Source organism: Chrysochloris asiatica, unplaced genomic scaffold, assembly GCF_000296735.1.
Source record: "Chrysochloris asiatica unplaced genomic scaffold, ChrAsi1.0 scaffold00012, whole genome shotgun sequence".
Taxonomy (NCBI): Eukaryota; Metazoa; Chordata; class Mammalia; order Afrosoricida; family Chrysochloridae; genus Chrysochloris; species Chrysochloris asiatica.
Genome location: NW_006408530.1, coordinates 28,135,607 through 28,149,927, shown reverse-complemented (window position 1 = coordinate 28,149,927; position 14,321 = coordinate 28,135,607). Strand labels below are relative to the sequence as shown.

Genomic DNA, 14,321 nt, shown 5'->3' with positions numbered 1-14,321 from the left:
CAAGTTTCAGAGTCTCTTCTGACATCTATTTTGGTCTTTTCTTTCTTTCCTGTCTTCATAATGACCCTTTGCTTTCCTCATGTACGACGTTCTTGATATCACCCCACAACTCTTCTGATCTTCAATCAGTGTATGTAATGCATCAAATCTGTTCTTGAGATTGTTTCTAAACTCAGATGGGATATATTCAGGCTTATATTTTGGCTCTGTTGGAGTTGTTTTACTGTTCTTCAGCTTCAGCCTTAACTTGATGGTCTGTTCCATAGTCGGCCATTGACCTTGTTTTGACAGATGATATTGAGCTTTTCTACCATCTCTTCCAACAGATTTAGTTAATTTGATTCCAATGTGTAGTCCATTTAGTGAGGCCCAGTGAACTTATAATTAACTCATTGGTCTTACAAAATTCAATCATGTGCGTTCCAACATCATTTCTATCCCAAGGCAGTATTTTCCAACTCATTCCTTCTTTTGTTTCCATTTTTGCATTGCAATCACCATTAATTATCAATGATCTTGACTGCATGTTAGACTAATTTCAGACTAAAAAAGCTGGTTGTTGTTGTTAAGTGCCATCGAGTCAGTTCCGACCCATTAACACCCTGAATAGGATTTCTGAGAAATTGACTGGTGAGCTTGAATCACTGACATTGCAGTTCAAACTGACTTTGCAGTCCACTGCATTAACCTACAGAGCCACACAGAATTCTTTAGTTTCATCATCACTTGCTTTAGTGGTTGGTGCATAAATTTGGGTAGTAGTGGTATTAATTGGTCTAACTTGTAGATGTATGGATATAATCCTATCACTGACAGGAATGTACTTTAAGATAGATATTGAAATACTCTTTTTGATAATGAATGTGATGTCATTCCTCAACAGTTTGTTGTACCTGTCGTAGTGAATGATATGGCTGTCTGGTTCAAAACGGCCAAGAGCAGTCCATTTCAGCTCATTAATGAGCTAAGCTGTCACTCTTTATGTGCTCTATTTCATTTTTGACAACTACCAGTTTTCCTGGAGTCATAGTTTGTATATTCTATGTTTCAATTATAAAGAGATGTTTGCAGCTATTTCTTCCCATTTTGATTTGTGTCCTGTTAGAATATGAAGGTCTTGAAATCTTTGTTTCATGCCTATCATTAAGGATTGCATCTCAGTGTAAAGAAAACAAAAATTCTCAACACTGGACCAATAAACAACATTCTTATCAATGGGGAAAAGATTAAAGTTGTCAAGGACTTCATTCTTCTTGGATTAAGTATCAACACTCATAGAAGCAGCAGTCAAGAAATCAAATGGTGTAGTGCACTAGGCAAATCTGCTGCACAAGGCCTTTTTAAAGTGTTGAAGAGCAAAGATGTCAGTCTGAGGACTAAGGTGCACCTAAGCCAAGCCATTATATTTTAAATACCCTAATATACATGAGAAAGCTGGACAGTGAATAAGGAAGACTGTAGAAGAATTGATGCTTTTGAGTTATGGTGTTGGAAGACAATATTGAAATTGCCATGGGCTGTCAAAAGAACCAACAGATCTGTGTTGGAAGAAGTGCAGCCAGAGTGCTCCCTTGGAGGCCAGGATGGCCAAACTTCGTCTCTCATACTTTGGACACACTGTCAGGGGAGATCAGTCACTGGAGAAGGATATCATGTTTGGAAAGGTGGAGAGAGGGTCAGAGAAAAAGAGGAAGACCTCTAATGAGATGGATTGGCAAGTGGCAGCATCAATGGGCTCAAGCATTGGCAACAATTGTGAGGTTGGCCCAGGACCAAGCAGGGTTTTGTTCTGTTGTTCATAGGGTCACTATGAGTCGGTACCAACTTGAGAGCACCTAACAGCAACAACATTATTACTACTTTAAGGACGTAGCTCTTCCCCCATTGTATTTTGAGTGCTTCCCAATATTTGCTTATTAAATATTCAATATATATAACTGCAACTGGAATGTGCCTATCCTAGAATTGATTATCCCTCTCTAGTTTGTCAGTTTGTCATACTGTAGTGGCTGTGTGTTGTGATGCTAGAAGCTATGCCACAGTTACTTAAATACCTGGAGGGATATCCATGGTGGACAAGTTTCAGTGTGGCTTTCACACTAAAACAGAAGGGAAGAAAGAATGGTGGGTTACTTCAGAATCTTAACCAACTGAAAATCTTATGAACAGCAGTGGAACATTGTCAGCTATAGTGCTGGAAAATGAGCCCCTTAAGTTGGAATGTACTCAAAATATGACTGAGAAAGAGCTGCCTTCTCCAAGTAGAACTGAGCTCCATGACATGAATGGAACAAGCTTTCAGGACTGTTATTTGCTGCTGTGCTACAACTCAAAATGCAAAGAAACAACTGTAAGCATCCATTAATAATCTTAATGTGTGATGTATAAAATATAAATCTAGAAAAACTGGAAGTCATCAAAGATGGAATTGAAGTCCTCAAAAATGAAATGGAACATATAAACAATGCCAGAATAGGCACATTTATTACACATAATAAATGTTTAATAAATATATTTTTCATTGCAATTAAGGTGTGAAAAAGGATGGAAAGAAAGAATTCCTAGAGATGATATGAATTACCTTATCTTCTTCACCAGTTAAAATGAATGACTATGTCAAGGGACTCAAATGTCCACTTTTTCTGTTTAGTTCTCCAACAATCACTAAACCAATGGTTTTTCTTAACACTAAGATGGAATCCTGGAGTGACACTGTCGGATAATGCATTGGACCACAAAGTCTGTTTTAATACAAGGTTGGCAGTTCAGATTCACCAGCAGCTCCTCAGAAACCCTATACTGGATCACCATGAGTTGGAACTGACTTGATGGCATTTAACAAAAAGATGTTTATTAGTGATGCATCTAAAAGCTTCCTAGTTCAAATATTTTTAATGAGTAGAATAGAACAGATGTTTCTAAATGTGCTTTAAAGTGTAATATAGTTACTGGAATGACTGGGAATTTTCTCATTGGTCTAGTTTTTCATTAGTATACTTCCAGTTTGTTCTCCAGTTTAAGTCTCTAACTAGACTTAATAATCTGATTTTAAAGAACAATTAGCACAGTTTTCCCAAACTATGTCGTTTTTTTTTCTTCCCCAGGATTGGAGACACAAAATCAGGAATTAAAATTCTCAGCATAGGTGGAGGTGCAGGTATGAATAACATTTTTTTTTTTTTAATTTTAATTTCACTCAAAATAGTCCTGTTTGATGGCAACATTATTAAACCTATAGGAAGCTGTTTCCTTTTACTTATCAGACTAGCTTATCAAAACTAATCAGAACAATATCACTTCAACAAAGATTAATGTCACCATAGATTCCTAAAGTCATCAGCCTTCACTGCTGTCATGTTCATTTCTTGTTCTTTTTTATATATAAATGAAGAAACATGTATAAAAGGATAACTTTTACCCAATATAATTTGATTTCACCATAAAGTAAAACTATACAAGAAGCTGCCTAACCCAGTGCTACCCCAAGTGTGAGTCGCAGCATTCCAGCTGCCCACAAACTATTCATGGTTGATAAGGAGAGAAAAAGCAGGCACCATAATGTAATTCAGAGCATGTCTATAGCCTTCACTTATAAAATCTCACTATGGGGAAAAAATAATGTTTACTGACATAATTGATTACATTCTTGAGGACCCACTCTAACTTGTACCAATTTAAAACACTTTCTCCTATGATTCAGTTCTAAATCTGTCTCATAAACATTCAAAACATGACCAAACCTATTTTATATGTATTTCTTGATGTTCCTGCTCTTAAAGCCAGCATTTTTCTTCTAGGGGAGAATAAAAATTAGGGAAAGGAAACTGACAAAGGTATAGTCTCTGATTCTGCCATTTATACACTGTGTTCTGGTTTGGCACTGTAGGATAAGCACTGGACTCGTAACCACCAGGTTGGTAGTTCAAGCCTACCAGATACTCCTTGGAAACCATATACAGGGTTGCTATGAGTTGCAAGTGGCTCAATAGCACTTAACAAACACCACATTTACTGAAGTGTAAGCTTCACTTTGCTCTTTAGTAAAATGGGAACAGTGAGTTCTATCTCAAAGGCATGTAGTTAAGACTTACATAAGTAATATTTATAAGGCACTTGTTGTTAAGTGCCAACGAGTTGATTCACACTCATAGTGACCCTGTATAGGGTTTCCAAGGAGCAGCTGTAGAGTCTGAACTTCTGACCTTGCAGTTCAAATCCACCTTATCCTCCAGTGCCACACCAGAAATCAATACTTAGCGTAACATTAACTGTTCCTATCAGGTGAAGGTTGGTCCCTTCTGAAATAAAACAATAAAAAAAATCACATGTTGAGAGTTGGCTCCATATAATACTCCTGAATAATATGCTTTACTTTTAAACTGCTAATCATCTGGAGGTTTCAGTTAATATGGTAATATGGGACTCCTGATGTGATGCTGTAGGATTAGAACTGGACTGTGAACCACAAGGTTGGCAATTCAAATCTGTCAGCTGCTCCTTGGAAATCCTGTACAGACAAGTTCACTATGAGTTGGAACTGATTCAACAGCGCTTAACAACAACAACATTAATAGATAAGGTGCATTAGTATATATCCTGGTGTGACACTTTAGGACAAGTACTGTACTACAAGGTTGGTTTGGACAACAAGGTTGGTGGTTCACTCACCAGCTGCTCCTCGGAAACAATATACAAGTTTGCTATGAGTCAGAAATGAACTTTAAAGCTTTTAACAGTAATAACAATATATGGTTAATAATAGTAACATTGTTATTATACATTAACATATTGTTTATGTGTTTTTGGCTGAATGATTTAATATGTACCTATACATTATATGTAAATATATGCTAAGTATTAATTACTTGAGTTTATTAAGTATATGTGTTCTATTGCCATGTATGTGAGTTGAGTTTTGACCCACATTAACACTATAGTAACTATAAGATTTCTATTGGAATGTGAATGCCAGTTTTTAATGTTATTTATTTTCCATTTTTTAAAATGTATGCTGATATAATGTAATCTTTAAAGTCATTTTACTTTACTATCATCACTTTTCACCCAGAATATAAAAAACCAAAAAGAACAAAATAATGAAGGATAGTGTCATGAATAATATAGAGTATTTAAGTTAAAATATTCCATTAATGGATTACTGATGTTTTAGGTCCAAAGGATTAATAGTGATAAATTGCCAAAAGTATCCTACTAATTCATTTAACCAAAACAATCATGTCTAGCTTGTTTTGAATATCAGTTTCAGGAAACCAAGAGGCAATGTGATTTTTATTTGATAATATCATTTGTGCTTGGACAAGAAAAGAAGTCCTACAAGGAAAAGTAATTAAAAACAATCTCTAGCATGGCCAAGTTAATTGACCTTTTAACCTAAAGTTAATTGAATTTCAAATGTAAATTTGCCCAGATGCTTATAAGCTATCTAGAGAGAGGAACACTTGGCCCACATAGTGATTCCTTACATAAAGGTGGAGCTCGTAGCTAATGTAGACACTCATCAAAACAAAGAGAGCAGTACTTGAACTTCTTCAGACTGAGAGTTCACATTCTATTAATAACAAGCTCTGACTCTGGGAGAACGTGCTCTGGTTCGTGCTTCTGTTGCTGTTCCTGCTACTCCTCTACCACTTCTGGGGTTTCAGAGCTTTCTGTCCCTAAGTTGAGGAAGTTCAATGCACAGAGATCTTGGGTCTCAAGGACACGCTCTACTCCTGGATCTTCCTCTTTCATGGTACTGAGATCCCCACCTACTTCTGAGAGGGTTCATTTTATACCCATGTAAGAATTTCAAGTTTTTACAATTACAATCAATTGTAATCAATTACAATCAATCTGTTAACACCCCAGCTGAATCATGTAATGCTATCAGTATGTTCTCCTGCCTTTGCTTAGAACCAATAGTGATAAATTGCCATGTGGTGGGAGCTACAAAGTCTAAGGCTAGACGAGACATATTAAATGATTAACTACAACACATCCTTTCATAAGAAGTATATCAAGAACAGAAGAACGCCAAAGAAAATGTAAGCAAGGTCAGTAGTTCGAAACTACCAACTGTTCTACGGGAGAAAGATAAGGCTTTCTGCTCCCATAAAGATTTACAGCCTCAGAAACCTTGTACAGGGTTGCTATGAGTTGGAACCAACCCCACGGCACTTAACAATAACAACAAATGCATACTTAGGTTTCACTGCTCAAGAAAACTAGATGAAATTAAAATCAATACATTTAAATCTCTAGGTCTAGGTGCCCGTGGCATAAAAGAGCAGTGTCTTTCAGGGAGTGAAATGGATGCCCCATTTCACTTGGATTAGGTGCTTACATAGCACCTGGGAGAAGACTGTTATTGCCTATCTGTAAGCGTCTTGCAGAAGGACAGCATATGAATTTGCTACACCAGCCTTAGAGAAATGGTCTCCCTACAGGGTCAATGATCTGCAGTGTGCTGGAGAGTTTTGCATTATCCTGTTGTGTGAATATTGTCCCAAATTGGACCTACTCCAATCCCTAGGAAATGAGGCCCTTGGGCCTATTTGATCCTATCACCACACTCATTTTACTTCTAAATATGAAAGTAAAATTTCTTAGGTTCCCCTTTCCTTCAGAGTTTACAGGCCTCTCTGGTTTCTCTTCCTAAGTGTTGTCTTCTAGGTTCCCCAGACACCTGCAGAACATGTTCTGCATAAATTTAATGCAAATATTCAATCTCTTTGTATTCATAATAGTGTTAACACTTCACTCTACCACACTGGAAAAAGCAAAACAAACTGAAAACCTCTTTCAGTGAAATTGCTGGGGTTTTGTTTTTTGTTTTTTTTTGTTTTTTTTTTTAGCAATTAGCATTCACATGTTTCAGGAACTTTGAAGAAGGGGTACATATACACTCTTCTAACTTCTGCCTCTCTTTAATGTGGAGAGAAATCCCACAGTTTAAAGGAGAATTTAAGAATTTTGGTATTTGGGAACACAATTCAGTAGTCAAGAATTGTTAGAGCACTAAGCAATTTAAAATATAGGAGATCAAGGGCAATTTTTTAAATATTTAAAAATAAACTCTTGCATCAAAGGAAAAAAAAAAAGTCACAAGCATTGTTATCCATGGATTTTATGTTGACATGCTAGGGAAAGGTATGAAATAAATATGTGACCCGAAAAAGCAGAGAGAGAATCTGGAGGAAAATGAATCATGAATGAAATAGGAAAAATGCAGCTTTTACAGAGCACAAACTGGAAGAGCAATTCCTGTATGAATATGTGCATGAATGTGTCTCTGTGCTTTAATGAAACACAATGAGTAGCCAGGAATGCTTTATTCAGGATTTTGGAATAACCAACAATTGTTTTGGGTAATAAGAGAAATTCCTTTGTACTCTAGATCAATAGCACATATATTTGGGTTCATATTAGGCATTGGAGCTTCTTAAAATAAAACCACTCAAAAGAGCTTCATTATTATTCAACATTTAATGAGTGTTATCTTTATGCTAGATTGTGCCTAGAGAAAATCAGCACATTTCCCGTTTGGTAATTTATAGTGCATACGTTTACTCCTGGAAAGGCATTACAGAATACAATGATGGGCAATATATTCTCCTTGCTCTGAGTTCAACTTAAAGGAGAATCATTTTATCTGCTCTGCTGTTCAGTTCTTGTGTTTAAATACCAGAAAGTTTTATAAGAGTTAGAAATAATTAAACTAAATTTCATTTTATTTAGCTTTCTACTTTTTAAAAAATTTAATCTGTTGTATATCTACTCAATAGCCATACCATACATAATTTTATACAGGCTTTTACATTAAATCTACTGAATCAACTCACCTATGAAATAAATCTGGTATAAACCTGTATTTATAGTATTTTGGCCATTCTCTTGCTTATAGATGTTGAGAGCTGTTAGGTGGTTTTCTGTTTGTGGAACTTTCATACAGAGGTTTAAAAAGAAAACATAAGAGCTGAGCGGTCATCAACACACTCATTTTACAGATAAGAAACCTGACAACCTTCTAGGCAGAACAAAATCCAGGTCTCTTGACTTCAGTACAGTCAAGCGAATTGCACTACATAGATATACAAGTTAAATATTGACTTCACTATGGAGAGATAGGCACTTAATTTGACCAGCTAGTTGAAAAATTAATTTGATCAAGTTATTAATCTTATTTCCTTTCATGAGTACATAATAAGGTAACACAGATATTTAATCTCTAAGCAAGGTAGATAACAAGTAATGCTTGTAGAAAGGATATAAATAAGATAGGAAATGAAGAGCCAGGGTATCAGATTTTTAATCTAGGAGGTGGTAGGAAGCCAAGATTATTGTTTTCAACGGCCCATAGTAAACCAGCAGTCTAAGTCAGCAAGTTAGCAATGATTGGGGAAATAAAGGCAATTTGAGGATGATTTATTAAAAAAAAAATTAATGCACTTTTTGCTATCTTCAGATATTTCCTATTGAACAAACTATACACGATTTGCCTTTAAATGGGCAACAACTGTCGAAAGTTTCAGAAAACAATTTCTTGGTTCAGTAGAAGAAATCTGTAATGTTCAAATACCCAGAAATGGGAAGGATCTTCTCAGGAGACAGTTATCAGTCATTCTAGTAATATCAGTATGTTGTTGTTATTGTGTTAAGTACCCTGGAGTAGGTTCCGACTCATAGTGACCCTGAGCAGGGTTTCCAAGGCTGTAAATCTTTACAGGAGCAGAACACCTCATCTTTCTTCTATGAAATCGCTGGTAGTTTCGAACTGCTGACCTTGAGGTTGGCAGCCTGACTTGTAACCACTACGCTACCAGCGTGCCTATAGTCTGGAAAAATCCTCCTCAGATAAGGTATAAAGGGACTCAGGCACTGATTTCTTGGATGCTTAGGCCACTAAAGGTGTTTTTAGCCCTGAGAATCTTTGGTTTTAATAATAATCTTCCGTATGTAGTTGTTGCTGTTATTTATCATCAAGTTGGTTCCGACTCATTGTGACCCTGTATACAGTGCCCCAGGAGCAGCTGGTTGAGTTTGAGCTGCCAACCTTGTGGTTCAAACTGACTTTGTGGTCCAGAGCTTATCCTACAGTGCCACACCACAACTCCATTTTCCACATATATAATTATATATCGCAGTAGTTTACCTCATTGTATTGTATCTAAAACTTTCAGTCAACATGGAGGAAGTATTGTTAAAGACAGACATATTACAGATTTGAGAGAGGTGAAGATAATACTACATTAGAGTTATTGTCTTTAAAAATACAGCAAACAAGACTGTTTTGCTTACTGCAATACAACTTGAAACAGGTAAATAAGGGGCAATGAGACAAATGATTTTCAGATTAAATGATGCTAGCAAAAATTTTAAAACAAGCTATATACATATTTTTAATCGAACTATATAGTGTGATTAAGGAGCTGTGGTAGCATAGTGGTTATGAATCTGGCTGCGAACTTTAATGTCAGCAGTTCGAAACCACCACCTTGGGAGAAAGATGAGGCTTTCTACGCCCGTAAAGATTTACAGCCTCGGAAACTCTGTACAGGGTCGCTATGAGTTGGAACTGACTTCATGGCACATAACCACCACCACCATAGTGTGATTATGTATGGAGTCCTGGTGTGGTGCTGTGGGTTAATGCACCAGACTGCAAAACTGTTTGAACTGCAAGGTCGGCGATTCAAGCTCACCAGCTGCTCCTTGATAACCCTATTCAGGGTCGCTATGGGTAGGAACTGACTCACAGCACTTCACAACAACAACATAGTATGATTTTATATATATATATGTATATATACATATACATACACACTTTTTGAAACATATTCATACACACAGGGGCTTCATGGAAAAATGGAATTAAAATATAATGGAGTTTTTTCATGGACTTTTTGAAGCCCCTTCACATATGGTTTAATAACGAAATCCATTAGTTATTATAATCTATGGATAAAGATATGTGTAGCTGCAAAAAATAATATAACTTCATACCACTCCTCCCACATCATTCTCTGATTTGCTATTGGGTTTCATATTCCAGTGCAGTGGCCGCACAGAACTCAGACAACCTACTCACAGATATGGAGTTTATTAGGGAAGTTAATAGGTTACAATACAGGATCATAAAATGTTCCGGGCACAGTTGTTCCAGTCAGCTGCTGATAAACATCCACAGGACAAATTACTCCACCATAAACCTCAGCCTGAAGGCACTCGGCTCTAACTCTGTGAGCCAACAAACTTAGCTCCAACTTAAGTGCCTAAAATAGTACCTACCCTACAAAAGCAAACTTCCTACCCAAAGTCACTCAGCTTCATTACTCCATGGGCTGGGAAACCTACTATTTTGTCTTGTGCTCTGACTCTTAGTTCTGCCACTATAGCTGCTCCTCTGCCACTCCGCTGGGGTTACAACTTTCTGTCCCTGGGTTGAGGAAGTTCAATACGCAGGATCTTGGGATCCAAAGGCTGTGTGCCACTGATGGTTCTTCTTTGATGGTAGTAAGATTTCTCCTTATGGCTTCTGAGATGGTTCATTTTATGCCATGCTAGTGTTTCAAGTTATCACAATTACAATGAACTCTGTTAACATCCACAGCTGAACTATGTCACCCAATCAGTTTCCTTTCCCATCTTCTCTGACTGAGACCCATCAGGAAAAGAGTCTTTGGGTGGGAGTGACATAGACTAAGTAAGGCTACAAGAGACATGTGAAACAATTTACAACACCACGGTAGCATTGCATATAAGACATTTAAATACATTTTGATAGATTCATGGTCTAAAGTTTGGTGTATTCATTGGAAAAAACAGAATAATATTTCATCTATATAATGCTCTCACCTGTGTATAATAATGAAAATTATTTATTCAAATGTTAAAAAAACATTGGAATGAAATACAAAAAGTTAAATTCTAGTTATCTCTAGCAGTAAGCTGATGTGTATTTTATTTTTTAACTTTATACCTTTCTCTGTGTCTCAAATTTTCTGTTTTATTTAAATATTATTTTTATAGCCAGGGACTGAAAAAATAAACTCAAAACAAACTGTAATTGTTTAAATGTGAGGTGATGGTAAGGACTGTACTCACAGTCTTCTCTGGACACCTCCAGCCTTTGACTGAAGTCCAAGTACTGCTCCAACACATGTTTCATGACTATTTTACTTTGGAAGATTTGGACTCCCCTGCCATTGCTTTATATCTGTACAAATACTTTTAGGAGCAATCTCAACTATACTGTAAGTTAGGAGAGCTTTTCTTCAGAGCCCATAGATTCTCCCATGCCTGAATCAGAGTGCACATTTGCCATGATGGTGAGAGTGAGGTTGATGTTGATGTCCTCTGTCAGTTCCTTGAGGTACTTGATGCTTTCTGTTCATTATTTTCTGCCTCTTACTCCACAAGGATTCCTGGTGTGGCGCTGTGGGTTAATGCATCAGACTGCAAAGCCATTTGAACTGCAAGGTCGGTGGTTCAAGTTCACCAGATGCTCCTTGGAAACCCTATAGAGGGTCACTATGGGTCAGAATCTACTCGATGGCACATAACAACAACAAACTCCACAAGGATAACAGGCTCACAGATGTTTTACTCACAATAGGGAATAAATGACTGACGGTTCTCATCAGCAAGAATTATGTTTTGACCACTATTAATGTGGCTGGCCAATGAAGTTAAGCTCAGAAGATAAAATCAAGGAGGATATCCTGGTATTAATATAATCACAGCAACTATGCTATTATCTTACAGGACTCCTGCCAGTTCAAGTACTCTTACCCAAAAAACTTGTCTTTGGGCTTAAGAAAGGAAGACGTTAGTGTTTCATTAAGAACCTGGGAGTAGCTGATAGAAAACTTTTTAAACATTGTAGTAGTGTATGTATTTGGGGGCTGTAGAGATTGTGGTCAGTGTCCAGGGTTAACTCTCAGCTTTTCACTCTGACAGAACTGCTTCAATATGAAGGCACCCAAGGTTAAAGAAAGAGAGAAAAAAATAAAATAAAGAGTCTTGTCAGGAATCTTCTATCTTTCACACTGCACCTCCAAATCAGATTGTTCTTATTCTGGTTGCAAACCCATAGCTGAAATTATTTTTTATCACCAAGCAGGGAGTTATCTGGGCAATCTTTCTCCACAGAAACAATTTTTTTTTTTTTTGCCTGATAGAAGGAACAAGGATGATAATAATCTTAATGCAACATGTAATAGAATACATTTTTTCCTGCTGATAATCTAAAGGATTCACATATATTTTGATATGAGAAATGAAGCAAGGCTAGTCTGAAATCAAATGGTAGGAGATATCTCTGCGGTCTTTAATCCTCCTTTTTCTTGACCTACAGATTTTCTCCATAGGGAAAGCCCTAGAGTTCTCAAACTAGGATTTGTGTTTCATTTTACGTATCTCTATTAGAAGAAAAGCAAAATATCAGGAGCACATGATGAGCACCCTTCTGAGTTGTTATTTTATTGCAGGGTTATTGCTCACCAGAAACTATGAATGCTCATTTAATAAGGCACATCTTTATTCCCCTTCATATCTGGTCTCTTTATTTTTCTGAAATGTCACCTTTTCCGTGAAGCTGAATTGACTGAGATGGAGGAAAGGGGACCCAGAAATCAGGATTACACATGGGCCACTTCTTGACTGAAATACTGTGACCTAAATCCTGAGGAATGTTGAAGCCTGCTTCCCTCCTTGCTTAAACAGTTGTAAAAATGCACATGACATTCCTAGGGTATATAGCTGAGCAGACACATCCTAGGACATGCTGGAAATACTACCCATAAAAATAGGAAAACAACCTATGAAAATTCTGTATTTTTACTTCCTTGTGGGATATTTTATAGGTTGGACTTTTTACCTAGTAGCCTACACATAGCTTTAAAGGACAAACCTTCTACTGAGGCAAAGGAGAATGCCAGTCCTTGGGAGGAATCTGAGTTAGGGTCCAAAGAACCATGCATGCTCTAAGTCCAAAAATAATTTCTGTCTGCATTTACCAGAGGACTTTGCGGTGGAATCCATCTTGAAAAAATGTATGCATGCACTTGATTATAATGTTGTTGTTGTTATTAAGTGCTGCGGAGTAGGTTCCGACTCATAGTGCCCCTGCATAGAGTTTCTGAGTTGCAGCTGGTGAGTTTGAACCTACAACCTTGTGATTCAAACTGACCTTGAGGTCCAGTGCTTATTATACAGGACCACACCAGAACTCTCCCTCCTAAATGGGTTATTTCCTGGAAATCCCTACCTATCCCTATGAATAAACATGATTTCTTTTCCCCACCCCAAACCTTTTAAACTCCAGCATCCTTTAGATCAGGGAAATGTGCTTCAGCATTGCATTAAGTCCTCCCCTCTCCACTTCAAAGCCTCTTTCCTGTAATAAACCTTTATTAATTGATGCTTTTGAGTTATGTTGTTGTAGGGGAATATTGAAAGTGCCATGCACTGCCAAAAGAACCAATAGATCCGTTTTGGAAGAAGTGCAGCCAGAGTGCTCCTTGGAGGACAAGATGGCCAAACTTCATGTCTCATACTTCAGACATATTGTCAGGAGGGACTGTCACAATTGTAAGGGTAGAAGTGTTGTAACAAAAAAAGGGGAGTGGTTAATCTTACAGTCCAGAAACAGAGGACCCTAGGACCATCAAGAGAGCATCCCACAAGCAGAATGCGGGACTTTATCCAGAGAAGCAGCAGCAACAGAGATGGAGGCAGAGATGGGGGCATGGAAAGGAGGAGTGGCTGAGGACTCTAGATTCATGGACTAAGAAGAGAGGGACTAAGAGCTGGTGGCCAGGAGTCAGACTTGCAGAATGTGCCCTTTGGAGATGTAAATTATTATATATGCCTGAGTGGTTTTTTTGTATGTTTGTTTTTAAAAATCTAAAGTGGATAGAAATACTGTTAACTGAAGGTACATGGAGGGAATTATAATCATTGTAATGAAACAAGGTGTATGGTTTGTTGAATGTAAAACTGATGATATGCCCTGTAAACTTTCACTCAATACACAATAAAAACCTTAAATTAAAAAAAAAAAATAGAAACTTGATGGTAAAGAATGTGGTATTTCCCTAAAATATGTGTTGTAAATCTTAACCTCTGTGCCTCTGTTTATAATCCCATTTGGAAATGATTGTTATGTTATGTTAATGAAGCAGGAGTAGTATAGAGTCTATTTTGAGTCAATCTCTTTTGAAACGTTGTTGTTGTTAAGTGCTGTCGAGTCGGTTCCGACCCATAGCGACCCTGTACAGGGTTTCTGAGGGTGTAAATCTTTACGGGAGTAGAAAGCCTCA

General features: G+C 37.2%; 1 protein-coding gene across 1 annotated transcript in view; it reads left to right on the top strand.

The window, feature by feature from the left end:
- LOC102825678 (histamine N-methyltransferase-like) overlaps positions 1–14,321 on the top strand; it is a 58,357-nt gene that overhangs the window by 17,852 nt on the left and 26,184 nt on the right. Inside the window, exon 2 of the mRNA XM_006834572.1 lies at positions 3,105–3,157. Within this exon, the coding sequence (XP_006834635.1) occupies positions 3,105–3,157 (53 nt within the window). The remainder of the gene's footprint in view (positions 1–3,104; positions 3,158–14,321) is intronic.